This window comes from Centruroides vittatus, unplaced genomic scaffold (genome assembly GCF_030686945.1).
Source record: "Centruroides vittatus isolate TY-2023 unplaced genomic scaffold, ASM3068694v2 contig_549, whole genome shotgun sequence".
NCBI lineage: Eukaryota > Metazoa > Arthropoda > Arachnida > Scorpiones > Buthidae > Centruroides > Centruroides vittatus.
Genome location: NW_027122325.1, coordinates 5,259,060 through 5,283,688, shown reverse-complemented (window position 1 = coordinate 5,283,688; position 24,629 = coordinate 5,259,060). Strand labels below are relative to the sequence as shown.

Genomic DNA, 24,629 nt, shown 5'->3' with positions numbered 1-24,629 from the left:
CAATAATAATTAGGTTGAACAGTAATATATATATATATATATATAATGATTATAAACAAGATGTTAGTAATAAATATATATTTCAAATATTCAAAACAAGCCAAGATCAATTATTTACAAGCAATAGAAAACAATCAACAATCAATAAAAGAAATTCGTGTTCTCAGTTCAGGACAAACAATTAATTAAATTTCCACTAATGTCAAATAAAAAGCAGAGAGTACACCTCTTAATTGCTTTATCAAAAGAATGCCAGACAATTCGGTTTAAGGAAAGATCTTTTGGGAGCTACACTGCACCATTGAATGGGTGTGTTTCTTTTATCTGCTTACAAATGTAATTCCGCACTACCTTGTTTACAAATTGAAGCATTATGGGATCAGTCATTTATGTAAATAAATATTCATTGGTCTTCATTTTGATTTTAGTACATTTTGGTGGGTTTGTTGGGAGTTTCCATCCTTAAAACGTAAAAATGTCTCCAAAAAGAAAGTAACAACTAAAAATAATGTCCAAGACATAAAATAATGACTGGACTTTGACTCCTTATGATGTTCTGGAACTTTTGGATGTAGACAAATTGTCACATTTCATAGTTTTAATGACATTTGAATCGAGATAGCAGTTGTTTAGATATGTTTTACAATATATAAGAATGAAACGTATGCAAATTTATCTGTAGAAAGAGTAGAAAAAGCAAATTTATCTGCAAAAGAGTAGAAAAGATGAAAATGCAACATTGCTATAGAATATGAAATACTGATGAAGAAACTTACACAAAACTAATTTTTTTTCAAAAATGGATAATTTGAACTTTTTAATAATTCACGCTTTTCAAAACTTAACTGATTCAGAACTGAACACAAAAATCGCACTATAACCTTTGATGAATCAGCAGCTTTTATTTAATAACCTTTAGCTAATGTTTTCAGCCAAGTTCAAAGGTCACCATCAAGCTGTTCAACTGGGTTAAACACATTTTAAAAACGTAATGAAAAAAGGAACATCACATGCTAAGTGAACTTAAATTTAAATGAAACCATTTGTTAATTGTTTTTTTTAACAGCAAATCATAAGTGTTTGATTCAGTTGAACAGCCTAATGATAGCCATTGAACATGGCTGAAAACATTATCTGAAGCTGGTCAAATTGAAACTTTGATTTATCAAAGGTTTTAATGTGGTTTTCATGTTCAGTTCAAGCTTTCTTCATATTTTTCCTTGTTTGATAAATACATCAAACGTGTTTAGTAAACTAAACACAATCATTCTATTAATGAATTTTACTTCCATGTGAATATTATGATATTTTCTTTTTATGTTTTTGATAAATCCTGTGGTTTTGAAACTTGTTTCAAAATAACAAGACTTATCAGAAATATAAAACTATAATATAAAAATTTAACGAAGAAACAAGTATCATTAAATTTTTATAATTTAATATAAACTGAAATTTATATAATGCAACATCTAAAGAAAACACATCAAATGATGGATAAGCTCGTACATCAATGATCAAAGGAAGATTTTAATGAATGCTTATATCTTCCATATTGATGATGATGATGATGATTTATTAATGTAAAATAATTTATATAACTGAGGTTAGCTGTATTATTACATAGAAAGATTGTAATAAACGTGCTTATTTCGAAAATAAAATAAATTTATTCGTATTGAATAATTATTATATAAATAACATGAAATAAACACCTTATTTTTGAATAAAATATATTAAAAGGCAATACAATGTGTAGTTATATAAATTTGAATTTATTAAAAAGTTTAAATTGAAATGTCTTTAATGCTGTATTTTATTCATAACTCAAATGAAAACATTTGGTCATGAATAAAATGAATTAAGAGAAAACAAGTTATATTTGTAATTTAAATGTTTATCTTTAAATAATACCAATTATTTATATTTACATATTTAAGAGGCTTTTAAAATGTTTATTTTGCTTTTGTAGGAATTTAATGTTATATTAATTAAGTATAATAAAGGAGAAGGAAAGAGCATTTTGGAATGCCATTTATATATAAATATTAAATGACATACATGTAAATGTGCTACAATATACAAAGCTGTAATAATTAATACATACATTAATAATAATACAAAGAAAATATTTGATAAGATATTATTAAAAATTAATAATAAATATTGAATAAAAGATTCTTGTTATAAATTTTGTTTACTAAAGGTAATATATTTAAATATTGATTTGCTTAATAAATAAGAATTGTTCACAGATTTGAAATTTTTGAGTTTTTTAGTTTGTACGTTTATAAAAAATGAAATAACAAACTAAGAATAAACATTATATAATAAAATTTTATATATATATTAATCTCTTCAATTCTACATTTTTATTAAAAATTTCTTTATTACATATTGTACTCATTTTTTATTATTTTCAAAATCTAGCAAATAACTTTTTTTGCAGTTGAACAAAATTTGATTGGTTCTTTTTTAATGGGGTATAATAATTTATTGAATGAAACATATTTTATAGATAAAAACAAGTTTAAAAAAATATAAAATTGCTACATTACATAAGAATTATTTATATAGATATCAGTATTTTTATATTTAATAGATATTTAGTGAAATAGCTACATGAAAAACTTCTAATAGAAAAATTATTTAAATTTACCAATGCATTTAAATACATTTTGAATGGAATAGCTAAACAATTTTATTTTCTACGCTGTTTATTTTCACTTCTACAGTATATATTCAATTTGAAATACATTGAAACATGACTTTACTTTTCTAAAAATTAATCTCCAAACAAACTTTGACATTAATTGCTTTATTTATAATTCATTTATATTTCAAGAAAAGTTTTCCTAATCTTTTTAGGTATATTTGAGACTAAGGATTGAACCTGTAAGAAAAAAAACATTTTCTACAGATAACCCTCTTTTTTTAGAGCTTTCAAAAAAAAAAGGTATGAAAAATTTATATTTGTACACTTTAAAGGTACAAAACTCTCAAAAAGTATTCAAAGAGAAGTTAAATTACTGTAAAATTATGCACTTACTATATTAAGTAAGATAAATCTAGAATGGAATTTGAAATATAAAAATGTGTGGATTTATACAAGAGCTCTTGGAAAACTCAACAATTAATATAAAAAAATTCAGCAATTCCTTTCACATTAAAAATTATTAAGCTAAAGATGTGTTAATTAATAAAAACTGGAATATTGTATGCAACAAAATAATAAACTTTTACAATAGTTTAGTAATTAATATATTTTTACAATGAATGTTTGTGAGTTACAAAACTCTTTTTCATGCTTGAATATTTAAGAGCATAACATAACATACAGACATTCTAATTATTTAAAGAATAAATTATTTATTTTGTAATATCAATTTATTTATTACAGAATAAATTAAAATATCATGAAGGTAAATAAAAATAAATTATTCTACTCGGACTTCTAAAAATTCTAACTAAAAACAGAACTGCTTTATTCAGATAACTTATATATCATCAAATTGTTTTTAGAGATTGGTCAGTCCTGAGGATGACATACAGCTCCAAAAAGCACTTGATTCTAAATGTGTAAAGTACAGTGGGACCTCGCTTAACGAGTTATGAGGAGAAGGGAAGTCATGGGATTGTGTGCATGCTCCATCATGCTATTATATGTGATTTTTTTTTTTCTTTTTTTGTTTACTGCAAATATAATTTGCATTCCAGGTTGGTTCATTCCTTCATTCCATGCTAGAAGAAAAGATGATGATGATTCACGCTCCTTAACAATGTATGTTGTATAATTTTCTTTGAATAAACGTTATATGTAAAATACCGTATTTATTTGCGTATAAGACGATCTCGCATATAGGATGAATTGTGACTTTAAAGATCAAAATAAAGAAAATTAGATTTATTAATACAATTCTAATTTTATTTTGTTTAATCACAAATAATTATCGTCAAATGCACGTATTAAGGAAAACAACCATATTTTCTTGACGCTATCACCTTTTGTCTACTTGGACTTGCCCTCCAAAGCTTTGTTACAATCATCCTCTTCTTTACTCTTACTCCACAAAGCATTGTCCTCTGATCCATTGAGTGAATTTAAAATGCAGTATTTCCTGAATGACTGCTATCAGCTTTTGAAGATTGCTTTTCCCCGCACCTGATACTATGTAGCAAAACCAAAAGATTATAATGCACGTGACAGGAAAAAGTTTATTTTTAATGATTCAGAATGTACAAATATTCATTAAAAATACCAATTTAACAAATATGAAATAACTACATTTATAATCATTGCTAAGTGACCAGCTATGGAATGATGTACGCGATAGATGTCGCTACACCAGCCAAAGACGTCCCAGCATTTTTGTTGTACTAAGAATAATAAACATGTTTTCTCACCCTGTTCGTGTCCTTCCTTTCTTGTGTTTTGTGTCGTCACTTACTGTGCCAGGAAAGCGTTTCTGACCATACATTGCTATGTGATTTCCCATCGTCTAGGTTAGTGATTCTCAAACTTTTTCTATCCACCGCCCCTTTGTTCCATAAAGTTATACCCAACGCCCCCTAACCCATTTTCTCTTGTGTGAGAAAGGATTGGAAATATTCTTAGGAAAACTTTTTTATGAATCTCACACTTTGTGCCCTTACTGTACATTGTTCTTGACATCTGGAAACCATTAAATGCAATGTTTCCTCTTATCCGTTTAAGAGAAAAGGGAACGGCTGTCAGTGACCTCAACTTTTGCCTTTGGTCACCGTTCAGTACCTTGCCTCCAACGCCCCCTAGATTTACTCACTGCCCACAAGGGGGCGTTATCACCCACTTTGAGAAATGCTGGTCTAGGTGTACTCTCTCACTCCTGAAAGTTTGTAACCGCTGTACTGATACACTCTGTATAGTGGGAACACCCATGGGATGGGCCAAAGGGCCCTGGTATTACAAAGTAAAAGGAAAAGAAACACTAGTGAATTTTCCAAAAATATTTTCCTAATTACAATCCATTTTTTACTTATATTGTGTCATGTATTCAATATTAGGAATTAGTGGTCACATAAGGTGGAAATTTAAGAATTTGCATTAAAAATTTTTTAATCTGTTCAACTTGGCTCCCCAAGAATAAATTTTGAGTGTGCTGCTGGTCATATAAGAGTGTTTTAATTATGATCATCTGGTATTTATCAATTGGTTAACTGATATCTACTATTTGGTATGGATAATCGTAGCTTATATCCTTGTAACTTATTAAATATCGGATTTAAAAGTTTTAATATAATGTGTTAATTGAATTTTTTGTTTTCATGCAGTCTTAATTCTAGAATTGAAATCTTTCCTAAGGATCTTTTAATAAACTTAACTAAAATCAAAATGATTCCGTAAATATGATCATCTATTACATGGTAGTCTCATTCTATACCTTGCTCAATTTATAAACTTCCAAAACTAACTATGAAGTCTTTAGTAGAAGAGATTATTTTTTAAAGTGTTTCATTTAAGTTCAATTAGATTGTTGTTTTAATTGGTTGCTTAGTAAAGAAATTAAATTCTGCAATTAAGATTTAAATATAATTTTTAATAATGAATATTATTGATTAGAATTCATCTTCATGTGTTTGATTCATTTTCATCATCCAATAATAAATAAATTTTTACTGTTTTATTATAGTAGAAAAACTCGAGCTTTCTTAAATCATATATTCTGCTAACTTAATTGAATTTTGAGCTGTTATTAGTATATTTCAGAATTTGTCATCTTTAATAGCTTTTTTTTCTTGTGCAACAACAAAGAAAATTGTACTCAGATGTTTGAAAGATTTTAAAATATGTAAAAATACATATCAATTGATATTAAGGAAACAGAATAAAAGACGATTAATTATGCATAATAATCATAATTTATTTTTAAAAAAAGTGACTATAGATGAATATAAATATGAATTGTTTGAATTACCAATGTAATTCACAACTGAATCTGTACATTCATTTTTATATCGCAGCCAATATATTCGCATCTTATAAATCACATATTTCACGAAACGAAAAAAAAATAATATATATATATATATAATCCATAAATCAATTGACCAGGTAACAAAACTTTCACAGCAACTTTTTTTTTTGTTTTTGCACTTTTTACATCTAATATCACCATTAAAATTTTTTGTTATCAACTAAAATCTTTAGTTGATCGGATATTTTGCCAAAATTAATCCGGTTACACTGCTTTGAATATTTTAATCTCTATACCATAACAACTTTACAAAATACAATTATTAATTTGTAAAATACAGCATTTACTAGGTAAGCAAGTTAAAATTTGACAGAAGAAAAATTATTGTTCAACCTCATTACACTATTCACATGTTTATTTTTTGTCACTTTTGATCATCCTGAAAATTATAAATGGAATTTACCTTGAAGATTTTTTTAATTGTTTTTAAATCTTCACTTTTTTCGTAATCTATACTAATACACATATAATTGAAGTGCATAGTAGATGCAACTTGATACTATAGTCTTCACGTTGTTAATACTATGGTATTCCAGAAAAAAGACTACAGTTACATGAATTTTTTCTTAATAATGAAATTTTCTATTGCACCTTTACACTACAAAAATTTTTTTTGCATCTTAAGTTTTTTCCTATGATTTTTCTGAACACAAATGGTTACTTCAACAACAAAATATATACAGTTTTAAATACTGCACTTAAACATCTATGTATACAAAAGTAAATTATTATTTTTTGCATAATATTTTTAAAATTTCATCAACAATTATCCCTATTATAGTTTTATAATTAGAGAAGTTATAAATACCATATATAAATAGTGGTATTACAAATGAATATCACTTTTATTCTTAAATCATTTGATTTTTTTATGATACTCTTGAACAAATATACAGCAAAAAAAGCAGCACTTTTGATAATTTTTCCAATAAAATTTAATCGCTGCCATCTAATAAAAAAAATATGGCGTAAAAAAAGTAATTACATCAAATGAAGCACTTTGACTAAGTTTCTGCACTTTGTGCATATATCTTAAAAGCACAATGCTATATTCTCTATCAAGTATAATATCAGATTTTCAAAAGAAGGAACACAAATGGCTGTTTTTGTCATAGTAAATACATATCTGACAAAAACAGAAAGATACTCCTAAAGAGAGAAAATATCACACATGGAATTCTTATTCCATTTCCTGTTTGGTCTGATGACATTCCTGGAGGAAACTATCAGCTTGCGAGGCACAAAGTGTGTCAATATCCAGTGGCAGAGACACTGAGATTTTGGAAGCACCATTCAATTCGAGATGTTCGGTTGGCTTAACCTGCATTGATTCGGAGACCATGATGCGATCGTCGTAAAGTGAAAATCTACCTTTCTTAATTTCAAAAGGAGTTTTCACCCTCTTCACTATTTTCTGTCGTCCGCTACTTCCTCCTCTTGACAACTGGATATCTTTCTTATCAATGGGCTGTTCACATTGAAGATTGTTCTCATTATTTTTAACAGTGTAACTTTGGACTGGCAATGTGGTTGGTCTCTTTGGGATGTCATTACTACAATTTCCATTAATGTCTTTATGAATCACAATAGTACTCAAATTTTCTGTTTCAGCTGTTGGCTGTGAATCGGCTAAATTATTTTCAGAACAGAGTTTTGTTTTAACTTCTGCAGATTTTTCTAGGAAACCGTGCGGAAGAACAGAAGTTACTCGACGTATCATTGTTTGAGTTGTACTACAGCTTTGTCCTTTATTAACAACACACACTTCAGTTTCAATAGGTTCTGTAGAATTTTGCAATTTATTGACATAAATTTCTTTTACAACTGGAGAATATTCAGAGGTAGTGTTTTGATGCATACAAATATTGTTACTACTTAGTGGTTTTTTTTGTATCGTCTGTTGATTATCTGATTTTCCTTTTCTAAATAAATTCTTTAGTCCAGATTTGAATCCAGATTGTTCCGCTCCATTGTGTTTTTTCCTATCAAATACACCAAATGATTTCCACCATTTTTCTTTCTGTTTTTGTTCAACTTTTCCATTTGTGAAATGATGACCATTTCCAGGAAGATTAGGTTGTTTTGGCATTATGGTCGTCAAATGAACATCATTCTGTAAATAAGGAATGGGATGACAGTTGCGACTTGAATGATTTAACAGATCACTAGTCACTAAGGCATTACTTTCAACACTATCAATCATGTTCTGAACATCATAAGAATCAGTTTCATTATTGTGATCAGCAAGATTCTGAGTTAGTCTCTGTTCTTTATATTTCAATCCTCTGTCAAGTAACATGTTCCCACTAATTGACACTTCTTCTAAAGGTTCCATCATTAGGTTACGTTCTATGCAGGGATTACGTCCCTGGTGAGGTTGAAGAGGAACAGTCAAACGTGGACATTTATTTGCACTATTATTAGCTAAATTGTTTTTTGTGTTCATAATGGAATTATTAAAATGGAGCTCTGAAGGTATGGATTCTGAAGGAGACATTGTTAACAGAGTTTCCACTGTATTCTCTGACATGCTACTAGCTCTTTCTATACTTCTTGGAGGAATATTGTTAGGAATATCACCTTGTGAAAGAAATCTGTCACTCAAATCAGATGTTATCCCTGTACTTGCAGTAGCTTGACTACTAGAAGAGGAAGAAAGTACACCTCCATGCATACCTATACTATGTCCACTAGAAGTAGGATTTACCGTTGGGCTAACTCCAGGAACTGTCATGCCAGCTATAAAAAAAATTCAAAAAATTATTTCATAATAAAATACTTCTCTACCAATATTGTCATATGCAACTATTTTGCTATATATGACTTTAAATTAACAGTGCAAGCTCATTAGTAACTTACACCTGAGGCAAAACTGAATTTTGCACCCTCTTCATCCAGAACGGTTGCCAATAGAAAGCATTTCTAGCCCTGGAATTCTTGTATGAACTATTTCTAAACAACTTTTAAGGTGATTTCACTGTATTTTGGTTTATTGTTTTTTATTAATTATTTTTCTTATTAAACACTCCAAACTACACCTTAATCCAGTAAAACAAAATTTAATAACATGTTTTCAACTATTTTTCAAAGGTCATCATAAGATTCTACAGATGAAACATGAATTTAAATAGAAAACAAAAAATCAAAAATTCAAATTAATTGAATAGATATACACATGCATTGTGAATTTGTCATATGCAACAAATTCATGACATATGAGGTACACTAGTCATCTCATAAAAGTCATGAATTTGAGACACCCAGTGTTAGCTCAATGAGTGAAGTAATGAGATAGTCACCCATTGAGCTAGCACAGTAAATTAGTATCAATTTATAAATATCAGTTGAACAATAATGATATTTATCAATTCTATTAAATATCTCTTTCATGAAAACTTATAATATTGTTTATACTTAATTTAGGTTTAATGATATTCACTAAATCATCTACATACAACCTTGTTAGCAGCAAGCAAAAAAGGATTATTAAAGTGAAAAGGTTTTCAATTTAATAAACTTTTTTTGCTGCTGATGGTCATTAAATATGACCAAAAACATAAAGTTCATTAAACTGGAAAAACTAATTTTGCTGCTGAACAACTTTTCACATGTAGATGGTATAAGTGATTTACTATTAAAGCATATAAGTATACAGTATAAGTTATCATCATCATATGATGATGATAACTTATACTGTATTTTTGTCAGTTAACATAATTGTAATAATAATTATACCTTTGTGTCTTTCCCAAAGATTTGGTAATTCTAAAAGTCTTTCTTCGGCACATAATGCGGTCAGACGAGCTTCGGCATCATGATCCCAACAATCTTCAATTGTTTCCTTAAGTGCCCTAACAGCCTAAAATTAATACATTTATTGTTTTTACTATATCAGAATAAAATTAATTTTTAAACTTTATTTTAATTGAAAAATTTTCAATTAAAATCAACTTCTGTTAATCCTACTTAAAAAATTTTATTTACTTATAAATTTTAAATTTATAAAAAAGTGTTGAACAAAAAATAACCATTTGATATCAACACTTTTCATTGTTATAATTAATATTAAAAAAAATTATTAATTTAATATTTAAAATGAGTATTATTTGGTCATGAATTTAAACTTAATATCAATTCAGAAATAGACATTTACTGGATTTGTATCTTTCCATATGTCAGGAAATAAAGGCCTGGCTTTATGACGAGCAACAAGAACTTGCATTTGTTCCATTGTTGGATGTGACCCTACTTCTACCTCAAATGGTGCTTTGTAGTCAGGCACTTCCATTCCTATTATTAGTTTAAATTAATTTTATTTCTATTGATATTTATTAATATATGTTATTAAAATTGTATTATCATTTTATTAATAAAAAATGATATTTAATTGATGATAATGAGAAACCATATATTTTACTTACCTTGAAATAGATCACTGCATCTAGTGGCTATTTCCCATAGAACTAAACCTAAAGCATATACATCTATTTGTTTCAGAGATGATTCACAGTCCCTTAGATTGACTGCACCTTCCAATACTTCAGGAGCCATGTAACGTAGCGTCCCAACCTAAGATTTAAATTGCTCATTAACAATTTTACTATGGTACTGTACTCTTATGGTAAATTCAAGGGATATCTTACATCTGCTAAAGAGCTTGTTTCTGCTGTTTGTTTTTCACCATTTTGATAATATTTGGATCCAGACACTCTAATACCAAATCCAAAATCACATAGCATACAACTTCCATCAGATTTCACTAGCACATTCCGTGAAGTCAGATCACGATGAGCAACACACATCTTTAACTTATCTATTAATAAATATACATTTGTGATATAATAAAACTTACATCAAAATATTTAATTTTAATTAATTGAGTAATACCTCCTTTTTTGATTTCAGTATGAAGATGTGAAAGTCCTTTTGTTATTGTTTGAGCCATTTTGCATAATGTAGGCCAATCTATCACATTTTTAACAAGATAGTCATGTAAACAACCAAGTGGTGCAAAGGTTAGAACTAATAGAAATTCTAATTTCCCATCACTTCCAATTCTTTCTTCTGAACCTATTTAATAAACAAAGAAAAATTTTTAAGTCAACAGTTTTTTATGCTAAATTGTAAATTAAAATATTTTTTTTTTTACCTAAAAACTTAGGTAGAGATGGATGATCCATAAATGGAAGAGTGTAGATGTCTCTTTCATTTAAAAAGTATTGTTTATTTTGTACATTAAATATTTTTACAGCTACTGTTTGATTATGTAGAGAGCCCTCACAAACTGAGCCATAATGACCTTGACCAATAACATCTTGAATCTTTAGACTGTCAAGATCGAATATTGGAGTGGTAGGAGGTGGCGCTTCCATTAGATGAATTGAATCAGGACTAGGCTTTTGTGTTGTATGCCAACACCTCACGATAAGACAAGCTAGGATGCCTAATATCACTGCTGTAAATATTGTTGATAACACAATAATAACCGTTTTTGTATTGTAACTAGCTTGTTCAACAAACTGCAGCGCTGTAAAAAAAATTCAAAATAATTTACAGTTTATCTTTGAGATAAATCTGTAAATATTAAATTATTAAATTAATTTTTTCTAATTCAATAAAACTTCAAAAATGTTGATAAATAAAAAATATTCCTGTTATAAAACAGATTTAACTTTCCCTAAAGCAAACAACAATATGATTACAAATCAAGATTAATTGATAACTTTATCAGAAACAAAGTTTATTTCTTTAATATTTTTGTAAATATAAATATTCAGAATTAAAATAAATTTATTATTTATCGGATTAAATAAATATGACTACGATTTTACCGACCTGATTGCACATCATCAGATTCATCTGAAAATGGTACATCATCTGTATCAGAAATATTTGCATTACAGAAATTTCCAGAACAGCAACAGAATTTGGTGATATTTGAAGATTTTGAAAATCTTTTGCTGGCACGACATTCAGATTGTCCACAGTCATCTTGCATGTTACTCCAGCATCCTGTGTAATGTGAAACAAACTGCTTTTATCTAGTATCTTAAAGTAAGTACACTGCACCCTCACTAATCTGAGTTCTGTATAATCTGAACTAATTTTGTTTGCTTTCTGCTTAATATTCCAGTCAAGAACTAAAAGCAATCCTAGATTATATTTTAAAGTATAGAAAATTTATAAAATTAATACAAATATATGTATTTGTCTTCAGTCCATTTGAACTTCTATTTTTTTTATATATATATAATCCCACTACTACAAACTTTTCACTAATCTGAACAACCCTGTAAAACAATTAGTTTGGATTACAAGCATGCACTGTAATTTTTTCCTAGATGTTTGTTAAGACATTGCCACAAAAAATAGTTGGTTAGAGTTCATTAATATTAAAAAAATATAATCAAGCAATAATTTATAAAATTTTTGAATTAACTGAAATATATAATTTTTTTTTGTATTAAAACTATCATTGGATCGATATTGATAAGGGAAATATTCGAAAAAATCTAACAAAGACACATTTGTGATTTCTATAACGAGTCTGCGATTAAAACAATTTTCACCAGAAAAATTTAATAATAATTTTTATTAAATCAGAAAGGCATGCTTAAAAGAACTTTTAAAAACTATATTTTATTAATTCAAAATCAAAATTTGGAGGACGACAGATTAAGATATATTAGGATAGCAATAACAAGATTATGTAATTAAAAATAATAATAAATTATAACATTTTAACATAAAATAACAAAACATTATTTCAACTTACTTAATTAACAATAAAAATGTAGGAAACCAGAAAATCTCTATTTACCTTGTGTCATTATAAAGGTCTTATTCTGTGCATTTTCTGTCCATAGGGCATAACAGTATATTGTGGAATCCGAACATAACTGAGTATTATTGGTATTAGATAATTCTATCGACATAGATCCGTCTTTTTCCTCATCGTCGTCAGAGTTTTCTAATGCAGAATATTTCACACTAGCATCTTTATGATATACGCACAATCTTTCACTCCGACAGGAACCTAGAAATATTACAGAACATTAGATACTAAGAAAAACAAATTAAGATGTTTAAATGTGTGCTTTTACAGTTAATTATTTTCAGATTATAAAAATAATTTTCTATTATTTTTGATATTATATTAAAGAATGTTGTTAACATAATTAAATCTAAATCTTGCAATTTAAAAAGATTTAGATTAAATCATAATTATAATTTCAGCTTTTCAGACTGATCCAAAAGTATAGAATTTTTCTACATGATAAATTAAATCATTTTTTACAAATTGTTTTTATAACATTAATGCAGTTATAGTATATAGAACAGTAGCATTCTATTATCAGATGTTACAAATTTACGTTTAATATGAATAAATTAGAATATATAGGATGAAACACCATACAAAACTGCTTATTTTTATGTTTTAGACTTTTTTAGTATTTATTTTATTCTTTAGTTTAATCAGTTCTGCATCAAGTGAATGCCAATGAATATTTTATGATCACCTGAGAAAAAGGATAACTGAAATAAATAACCAGTTACACTAGTATCTTTTGATGCTACTAACTGCTTACTTAGTATATTCGTATGTTACCTATTAGTTATCTCATAAAATATAAAATATGTGAAAACAGATCTTTAGCCTTGCCTGTGAAACATGACACAAAGAAAAACTAAGTAAGCAAATAGGTTATGAGCATCTATATATCAAATTATTAAGTCTGTCTAATTTTCCTACAGCATTTTTACTGCTGGAAACCAAAGGTTTTACTTGAGGTTGTGTTTTCTTTTGAACAAAAAGATTTATTGATAAGTAGATTACATAAAATGTTTTTTTTTGGAATTTTTTATAAGATGCTTCTCTATTACAGTGTAAAATCAATGGAAACATAATGTTTGATTCAATTATATTTTAATATATTTGTTAAAATTTTAATTTTACGAGAACAACTGTCTTACTAGAATGAATCATTGTATTACGAGCACCGTAAATGATGCATTTCACGACAGAATTCATTACTTATAAACTAAAATAAACAAAATAAATTAAATCAGTTCACTCTATATTAATATTTTTAATTATAAGGCTTTGAATTTCAGCTAAACATGTCAAAACAAAATCCAGGCTAAATAGATACCATGCTCAATAAATATCAAAATATATTTTTTATAAGGTTTGAGGTGAAATATTTTATTTTGAATACGAGGTTAAACAGTAATTAATATGTGTACTTTAAAATCATTGATGCTTCAAAGAATTAATAATAGACTTTTGTGGTATGAAAAGGTATGAAGTATGAATGGCTAAGAATATGAGAATGGAAACCAGCGGGAAAAAGGAGAAAAGCCAAGATGAATAGATGGGATACGGAACGTGATGAATGAGGGAGTCCTTAGAGACGAGAACTAGAAGGACAGACTGGCAAAGAATGATATTTAGGCATATAGAAAAAGTTCAAACAATAAATAATAATGCTTTTTACTGCAATAAAATGGTAGTGTGAAAAAAAGGTAATTTATTACGTTGTTATAGCTAAAATTTTTGTAGAGAATGCTTCTTCCAATTAGTAATTTAGATTGTAGCACTTGAGCATTTAATTGCACTTTACAAAATATTATTTTAATGCTTTATTAAATTCATTACAGCTGCAAAAATGTAATTTAAAGTGGACAATTACGTCGAAGCGGTTACCAGTTCAATACAATACGTGACATAACCATGTGACGATGATTCATAGAAACCGGAGGATAGGATTCATGATTCATCGTCGCTCACCGGGGAACGTTAATCATCGCGATCCTATCACATTTATAAACAAACTTTTGAAATTACTTTAATTCAAACTTACATTCCCCGATCGAGACACGTTACGCGGGAATTAATAACACGAGTTGGGACTAGAGGGAGCCACCAATCAATGACAGGTCGTGCATAAAAACTGCGCCGGCCATTCATTCATTCATTCCCCAATGTGCAGTCGCTATTTATAGTCGGATCTATAGTAAAATCGCAATCTCCAAACTTCATATTTCGTTTAAAACGAACACAAATCGAACAGAAGTTCTAAACAAAGGATTTGTCGCACGGATTAATAAACATTAGACATTGCAAAAGCAATTTTATCTCCCGACTTCACCCTCCAATAGATATTACACTACCAAACGATATGCTTGTTGCTATGGTAATAAGAACAACAACGACCTCTTCGATTTATCATCGATGCTAATAATAAAATTAAAACCGATTTATATCAGTTTGTATAATTTTATTATTAGCGAGTTTGCATTATTATAAACTTTTCGCTCGGTGTATTAATATATATTAATTAAGCAGAATAGTAATAAAATTGGCCAAGTCGAAACAGTAGGTCTACATTCGCGTGTTCGGTGGAGCGGAACCTGTAAAATTATTAAATAAACTTTTACGTCGGCGATGTAACAATTCCACCGGCTGGAAGGATTTTACTTTTTTCTCTTCGGATTAAATGTCGTGGTAAATCAAACGTTGGTTGCCTCTCGATGTTTAATCCCGGGATGCGCGGAACAATAGTTTATGATAGAAATTCTAACATGTAAAATTGTATCTGGCAATTGTCAAGAGAAATTGTCCCTCCAGAGCTTTCTCGATACAACTACGCTCGGGAAAATTATATATAATTATCTTTTATTTAAATAATAATAAATCAAATTTTAATATTTTTAAACGTAATAAATTCACTCTCGAATATATATTGATCGCATTATCTCGTTACGTAGAGTCGCCTTAGATATTAGCGTATTATGCTAATCGCGCCCGAAAGAATCTGATTTATAATAATATACTGGCGTTTCTATAACATAAATCGGCTAAATATATTAAGATAATTTTTCCTAATGAGGGTAATTGGCAACGCATCCTGTTCTTGATTATGCACTATCCGTTGTAGTCTATTGAAATTGCTCTTCTCTCCGCTCAACTACCGTCGTTATGATAGTCACACTCGAGCTTTTTTCCCCTTTTCTTTTTCCCGTCAAAGATAAAACAGAGAATGAGCATAGCGTTTCTTTTCCATTTAATCCATGGCAAATTTCTTAATTTTAGTCGTGATTAATGACAATAGCTTATGCTCCTCATTGGCGGAAAAAATCTTGCAACCAATTATTTCACGGACTTTTTTTAAAATGATTTACCATAACCATTAAACTAATGATATTGATGATTTATTAGGGTCCAGACGAGCATTTTTAAGCATCATCTGCACAATACGGAATTACTTTTTGACATATATTTTGCAAAATACGTTAAATATATTTTTTAAAAATCCGTAAAATTGGCTTCATATTGATCAAAGTACGGCCTATAAATAGTCGTTATTCTATAACTGGAATGAGTTTCTTATAATTAAATCTACGAGAACGGACAAAAAACGTATCAAATTCTTAGTTTCTTCTAACTCGACGACAAAAAATATACATCTTACGGATTGTCGTCAGTAATTTACACGATGAATATCCCTCGATGTTAATCTGCACGAGAAATAAATATTTCCACTCCATTATCAAAAAATAAGATAAACGATACGTGATATAAATTCTTAGAAAGCAAAGTCGTCTAGTCAATCAACAAATCTCATATTCTAATTTCCTTTTATATGAAACAAAGTTTAAGAAAATGTGGGGGAAAATTCTAATTAGCCTATAAAAGTAAAGCATTAGACGTATACGGCGTATACTTAGCTTTCATCTGACATTAATTTTAAATTTATCTGCATGTTTTTCCTTAATTAAATTTTACTTTTGAGAAAATATTTTTGCTTTTACGAAAGAATTTTAACCCAAAATTATATTTTGTAACGATTATGGAAAAATCATTGCCAAACAGATTTTAGTAAATTTCGGAGACGGAAAACAAGACAAAAAGTTTTTTCTTAGAAACAAGTAGCATTAAACATGCTCGGCCTCGTAGCTTCTAAAATTATATTAATTAAATGACTTATTTTGGTAATGCGAACATTTCTCGCGAACGAAAAATAATCCAGAATTTTTTTTTTAGTTTGTATAAGAACGAAATATAATTTCTTAAATGAATAAAATACAAAGTAAGGGAGGGATTTTTATCGGTAATTCTAGGTATGGCGTAAATATTAATAATGTTCTCGAAAAATTGTTAGATCGTAAACAAAACATGATACGGCGGGATGAAGAGGGAGAAGAACAAGAATAAATGTTCTCTCTTAACTTTATGTACGCTTGTTCTATACTGTTTCCAGTTTATAAGTTTAATTAAATAATATTTACTTTTAGTTAAATTATTTAATCAAATACAGTAGAGCGTCGATAACTGGAACCAATTGGGGACTGGGGTCGTTCCAAGTAGTGATTTTTTCCAATTTCCGATTATGTACGAAAAAATATATTAACCTGTCCGATGTTCAAATTTTTCTTTGTTGCGTATCGCTTCCTGTTGAATTTTTCTCCGTTGCGTGTCGCTTCGTGTTGAATTTTCGTCGATTTTAAGCCTAACGAAAATTTTTATAATAATCATCGAGGCTATCGTATCGTTAAAAATTATTTCTTTATTTTGTACAAACAAAACAAATATATTGAAGAATATAAAAAACATGAAAATTATACTTTAGAAGTAAATTTAGTATCAAAAACGTTCGATTCAGCACGACACAGTCCGACTGAAAATCGTTCCAGTTTCCGGCCATTTCAATTACCGACGTTCCAATTTTCGACGCTCTACTGTAATTTCATTTAATTATATGATAATATTAAACTTTGCTATTTTATTAAATTGTAAACAGTTTATGCGTCTTTTCATTTCTCCGGTTACTTTTCTAATATGCACTCTCTATTTATTACGAATAAAAGGATAGGAAAAGCGCATTGAAATAAAGATAGAATGCAATATCTGACAGTATCTACTCTTTCTTGCCAAAATATGTTTTTCTCTTATCCCGCAGTTGGAGCATGGGTGAAATTTATTACACAGTAGAATGAATACAAATGTATACATATAAACTTTTTGTATATATTTAATACAATTTTATGGATTATTACTACGTAGTTATTTCGAATCAATTCATAGAAAAAGCCTACTTTTTTCCAATATCCATAAATAACAAAGATTTTACAGATTTCTTTACTATGCCAACTGGAAGAAGGAAAAGGCTTCGAGTCGAAAGGGACATATTCCCTATGCAATATCGTATGATATATTTTTTTATTTTTACATCAATGTATATTGCAGAAGCCACTACAACTACAAACTTGAAAAAGTAGCAATTTTGTATAAATTTCAAAGCTTTCACATACGTTTTGTTCGCCGTCTTTTGAAATAACAGATCTCAAGTTAGAATTCGACCAATCTAAATCATAGCGTAATAAAATTACGTATCTACAACAAATTTCTGATCAATTTCTCTGCCTTTAGAATCTTTGAATTTCCTAATTAAAATGAATATTTATCAACATAGATTCGTTTGGGAGATGCGTTACTTGCGCTGGTGAAAAATATTTAAAAAGGAAGTCGTGATAAATGTCGTTCATTAAAAATTTAGATCCACACGAACATCGCTCATCCTAAATTTTAAATCAGAAAAATCGAGGAATATAATTCAATAATATCGTTAAATTTTATAATTTAAATATTGAATGAATATGAGTTTCGTATCATTTTTGTGGATATTCAAAATATTAACTTCGAGATAATGATTTTAAAGAAATAATTAAAATTAATTTACTTATTTTTGAGCATTAGAAATGAATTTTACATCTGTAAAATTCAATTTTAACGAAACATTTACAATAAAGAGTAAAAGATTAAAGAAAATGCTAAATAAGTTCGCAATTTTCTATTCGGTAAAAGCCTAAAATGCCTTCGTTAAAAATTAAGGATGCATTGTTTGCTAAAACCTATTAAATTTTATTTAAAAAAAAATACTTTCTTAAAATTGCTTTAAGATTTAAAATCCCAACGGTATCTAAAATAGCGGCAGCGAATTTTTTAACATTAAAAAAAATCTGACTTTCTTACCAAGTGAGATCAAATTTAGTATCACGGACGTTTTAAAAAAGAAAGAACAATTTACAAAATAACCCAAGATGCTCAAAATTTTTCCAATTTTGTACGTGGAAGTTTTTTTTCCACGTCATCGATCCCAATTTCACTTTAATTAAATAAGTCACCGTAAATTTGTTAAACTTCTCTCTAAAGGAACCGAGAAATAAATAATTCAATATAAAAATATAATTAAAAGATGGCCGTCTCTCTAATGTAAAATTGACTTACATCTATACGAATCGCATAACCATTCTTTTGTATCAATAACGCTTTAAAAAATTGACAATATCATTTTAAATGTCTACTCGAAACAGAAGCTACGAAATTACGAAATTTTTTTCCTTTTAATTATTGTCCAGAATCCGATTTCTAGATAATAAGTAAATAAGAAATATTATTTGTTTGCCCCATTAAAAATCACAATCGGAAAGACTCGAGAACCTACTCCATAATCGATGGATAGACCTATTGTATAGTACGTTGAACACTCGTAATAAGCCATTTTGTAAAACGTTCCACTACTTATGTAAATTTTTAAGACACTTTAACAACGATTCTTAGCCTATATATTAATACATCGAAGTCCATTCGAAAATTCGTTTTATTCAGAAGAAATCTACGTTTATATAAATTGAGCAAATTATAACACGTCCGAACGACTTCTGTATATATTTAATATCATTTTTATTAATAATTTTGTCGATTTTAAAAATCTTTTATAATAAATATTAAATATAATATAAATATATTCATAAGAATTACAAAATACTAAATATTTACATTAAGTTACGCTGTAAGATGTCGATCTTTCGAATACGAAGTTAAACTTCCTTTTGGAAAATTAATTAACAGATTTAATAGTATAATCTATTGTGTTTTCTTTTTTTATATACAGACATTCAATAATCTTTATAAAATATTGAAAATTTACATAAAAGAGAAAGAATAATAATTATATTTTCAGTTAATGTAATAAAATACGGTTTATAGAATTTCCTAGACGTTTACATATTATATTTTTATTTGGTTTCAAACCAGACATTTATATTTATATTGAATAACTACACCCGTCTTGTATGACAGTCGCAGATACAATCATTTCGAATTTCATTTTTCTTCGAACTGATACAGAAAAATGCATATAAAATGTCCGAAACAAAAGAAAATAGCCTCGTTTAAACCGGCTGAATTCTAAAATAACCTATCAAATAAATATTAATTCTTCATAAATTTTTCAAGAAAAACAGTTTTGTTAGTGAAAAGATATTTACTTAAATTTAAAAATTTATTTCAAAAATCAATAGATTTTCCGTAATGTTATTTCTTATAATTTCTCAATAGTTTTTGGTTATTTACAGCTAGATAATTTCAAAAGAAAATTGAATATAAAAGATACTTTCTATCATTTATACAACACGTTTGAGAATTCTTATGAGAAAATTAATATAAATTGCCTATCTTCTATATAACACGCTAAATATTTTTATTCGACACACAAACACACAAAGCTACTGTAAATATTCCATACAATTTTTTTTTTTTTTTTTTTTTTTGCAATTGTCCGAAAAAGCATCGGCATGAACTTAACATATATAATAGAATATATACCGAGCATTTTTTTTTCCTTTAACTTAGTGATACATCAATAATTAAACATCGTCTATTCGAATTTGGAAGTGGTAAAACTCATTAATTTAACGCTTAATCTTAAATTATACGCATTCAAATAGAGTCGGTTAATAAATTAATCAGCATCTTTCACGTTTCCAAAAGACTAATTAGCGCATGGATGCGTAATTTACTCTCGAAAACATTTTTAAAAAAATCGTCGTACGATTAGGAGGCGGATCATTTTACAACCATAAAATCCGATCTGTTAGAACGTAAATGAAATCTATACATAGTAACAAAAAGCAAATCTACTTCATAGATGAGAATATTGTAGCGTTTGCCCCTCTTTTACTGCCGGTGCCAGACGTAGGCGATGACATTACCGGCAAACACACTAAACAGTAAAAGCGTACTCAGACAATACAAAGGTCACTCTTTCAGACATATTTTTATCGTTCCGGCAGGTGTATATAAAACAATTGCTAAACGACTAGATATTCGGTAAACACTCGACAGATTACGAGTCCAAAGCTACGCTAATTCTAAAAATGGCATAGGGATCGAAGAGTTTTCTCGTCTCCAACCAGATTTTTATTTATTTATTTTTTCTCGTAGTTCGAATGTCGAGAAGGAAAAGTGAAGTAGAGACAAGCAAATAGATTGATTGGCGATAGAGGAGAATTATTAAAATCGAAAATTGTATGCGGAATCATCGAACTGACACGGATTCCTCTCTGCCATGGTCATCTGTAAGCCGGTTGTCATGACAACCAATCGTCTGCTGTCGGAGACGACCGAAATCGATTTCCGTCCGCTTTGCCTGTCGGCTGAACTCTAGCAGATTGTTCTGTAAAAGTTCGCCCGAGTGTCTCTTTTATAATATCTGATAATAAATACGATAATACATTAATCAAAGTAAAGAGAACTGTCAAAACATTCCACACTTAAATATGACGATTTTTCTTTCGCATCGATTATCGTCTGAAATCACTCGTCCCCCCAAACCTCTGTTCCAGACGAATACTACTAAAAACTTTTTATGTGTTTAGTAACGACAGAGCGTGTGTCCACGCTTTCGCTTGCCAACATTCTAATTAGTCGGTAACTATGGCAGTCAAAACACATTTTCATTTGGAAAAACAACAAAATCTTATTTAAACCCGTGTGTATATATATATATATATACACACAAACAAACATAACTCTGAATACAAAACATACAAACACTCATTATATATATATATATATATAGTGTGTGTGTTTGTATGTTTTGCATTTCGGGCTATCTTTGTTTGTCGGATGCCGGTTCAAGGACGAAATGACTTGCTTCGTATGAAAAATTGCTGCGATAAGTTAGCACAAAAAGATAAAAAAGGTCAAATATCACTTATGTAGATATGTGTTATGACGTAATAAATATCAGTGACGAACAATAGGAACTCAGGAAACAACACAGACGAAAACAGACAAGATAAAAGTTAGACAGAGGGGGAAAAAACGCAACTGTTTGCGTTTTCCTACACCAGAGAGCGTCTCGATAAAGTACCGGGGTGACGTTACGGAGCCAAACTCGCCAAAAGCGCTTCCGCGATGTTGCCACGGTAACGGACGTTTTCCATTACCCCGACGGGTTGGAAAATACTCTCTCTCTCTCTCTCTCTCGAACAAATTTAATATTATTTTAAAAATTTAATTTTAAAAAATGTAAAACGCAAATGGATTATTAATATAATACACAACTTTAAAAAAAAGCTCATATTAACGTCGAGCGTGATAATTTATAAAAATTCGCGTAAAATCGAATAATCTTTCAACATCAATTACTAATGTCACACATTCAACATACCACAGTTACCATAGTTACATGGGGGCAAAACATCTGCCAGACGTAACCCCCAGGGGTCATTCGCCGACCTTGATACATAAGTTGTCATGGATACAATAAGCGAAAGGAAGAGAATCCCGCATATCAATATTGACGTCATTTAAGATTTGAGGAACCTTATATAACTTTTCCTTCTTTTAAATTTCATTTAACAATTTTTCAAAACGCTTTTCAAATATTCGTAGACGTTACGTATTATACTTGTATATAAACATGCCTTTATTATTATTAAAATCGATTTAATTTACTTATGGTATTTAATGACGTGTATGACACAACAAATACAACAACAAAAAAAAAAGGAAATTACGTCAGATGTTGTTTACTTAACCCCTCGGTTACATAAAAGTTCTTGGAGCCAACAATTTCTAATCTAGAATCTGTAAAACAAAGCTATCTCGTGTTGAAAATACACGAAAATTTGGAATTTTGGTCAAAGAAAGAGCGAAAAAGTGAGATGTCAAAATGCAGGAATTTCATTTTATCTCAGGGTCATCGACCCAACTGGTCTATTAAAGATTGTTTTATAAAAATTTAAGTTGCATTCAGAAAATAAAATCAAGTGTTTAGGTACAAAGAAATATATGATATTTAATATATAAAATATTTCTGGACATGTGCTAAGGATAAAATAACTCGAGCAATCCGAGTAAAGTAAATCTATATGGCTACACCATTTCTAACATAACTTCGAAATTAACTTCAAGGCCGGATGAAAACTACACAATATCAAATACCCTCAACAATAATGGCAATTACGGAATTAAAATTACTTAACAAAACTAAACCGTCTTCAGTATGCAAAATATATATATATATACATTTTAAAAGAGTCGGCTCGATAACGAGAAATAGTACGTTGTCTTTTAATAAATTTATTTATATTTAGCCTATGTAATAGAAAAAAAGGTGTGTACGATTGATATTGTCATAATAAAATTTGGGTTGTGTTAAAACTACAAGAGGCAAGATAGCGATAGGGTTTTTTTATAGCAACAATTGCTTATTTTTAGAGCGAATTTACATTAATCGCTATCCTTGCACATATATGGATTTACAAAGTATTACGGTCCACCTAAGCCAGTAAGGAATAGCGCGACCCATTTACAACCACCTTAAAAACCGAAAGGGTTACAGCTGTTTAAAGATACTAGAATTCTACTCACCTATAAAAATAACATAGAAGAAACATAGAAGATAAAATCGTGCCTTCAACATAATTGAATCATCCGATCATCGAAACCCATTCTCGTTCTTCGGCATCTCACATACTCTTCGAATATTTAAAAGAAATTTTTTCTTTTTAAATTATAATTGTAACAACATGGGAATTAAAAGAGCTTTCCACCGATTCCTGTTCTATGCGAACACAACAAAGTTAAGAGAGTAAAAACTGCACCGCTTTCAACCGTATGTACAGTTCGCAGGGGGATAACGAGTCTATACTCCCCTATATTTGTATGGGGCATACGTCGCCTGTCCAGACGTCCACCGAAGTCCAACTAAATTGCCACAAATGTATCCCCCTCGACAAGTATCCAGACTCTCTGAACCGGTCTACGGCGCCGACACAGACAGGTAGCTACCAAACTCTAGTCTGAAGGGGGTTGCGGCAGTCTAGCGGAGGGGAGGATTCTCTCCTGGATACGGCTATTTAGACGACCATGACGTCACTGCCTGACGTCAGCTACAGTGTATGTCGATTACCGCAGATGTCTGTGCCTATCGCACTCGCACCCGTGTTCTATACTCGACGCTCAACCCTTTTGTTTTCTCTTAAAACAACAACAAAACAAAAAAAACTGCATATATGTCTGTCCGTATATAGTTTCATCTGACCTTTTTTTGTCTTTTTAATCCGTTGTCGTATCGATTAACAATCGAAAAAATTTTATTCGTGGTCGTAAGGTTGTTGTATACAGACTGAAAAATGTTGTCTTAATGATGCCGTAGCACGTCTCGTCGCAACGACCTTACAAATAATAATTGTTTCTACATCTCTGGTACATTGATCAAATTTAATTTAACACTGGCATTTTTATGATTGATAACGCGAATT

General features: G+C 29.2%; 1 protein-coding gene across 1 annotated transcript; it reads right to left on the bottom strand.

Moving 5' to 3' along the window:
- Window positions 1–6,215: 6,215 nt before the first annotated feature.
- Window positions 6,216–24,244, bottom strand: LOC136978731 (bone morphogenetic protein receptor type-2-like). The gene is made up of 10 exons (XM_067274525.1): window positions 23,737–24,244; window positions 12,832–13,047; window positions 11,847–12,023; window positions 11,161–11,538; window positions 10,899–11,081; window positions 10,655–10,824; window positions 10,433–10,580; window positions 10,165–10,301; window positions 9,747–9,870; window positions 6,216–8,750 (listed from the first exon to the last, which is right to left on the bottom strand). Exons 1-10 carry the CDS (start codon window positions 23,786–23,788, stop codon window positions 7,192–7,194), a joined length of 3,144 nt encoding a protein of 1,047 aa, XP_067130626.1. The 5' UTR covers window positions 23,789–24,244; the 3' UTR covers window positions 6,216–7,191.
- Between the last annotated feature and the right edge of the window lie 385 nt (window positions 24,245–24,629).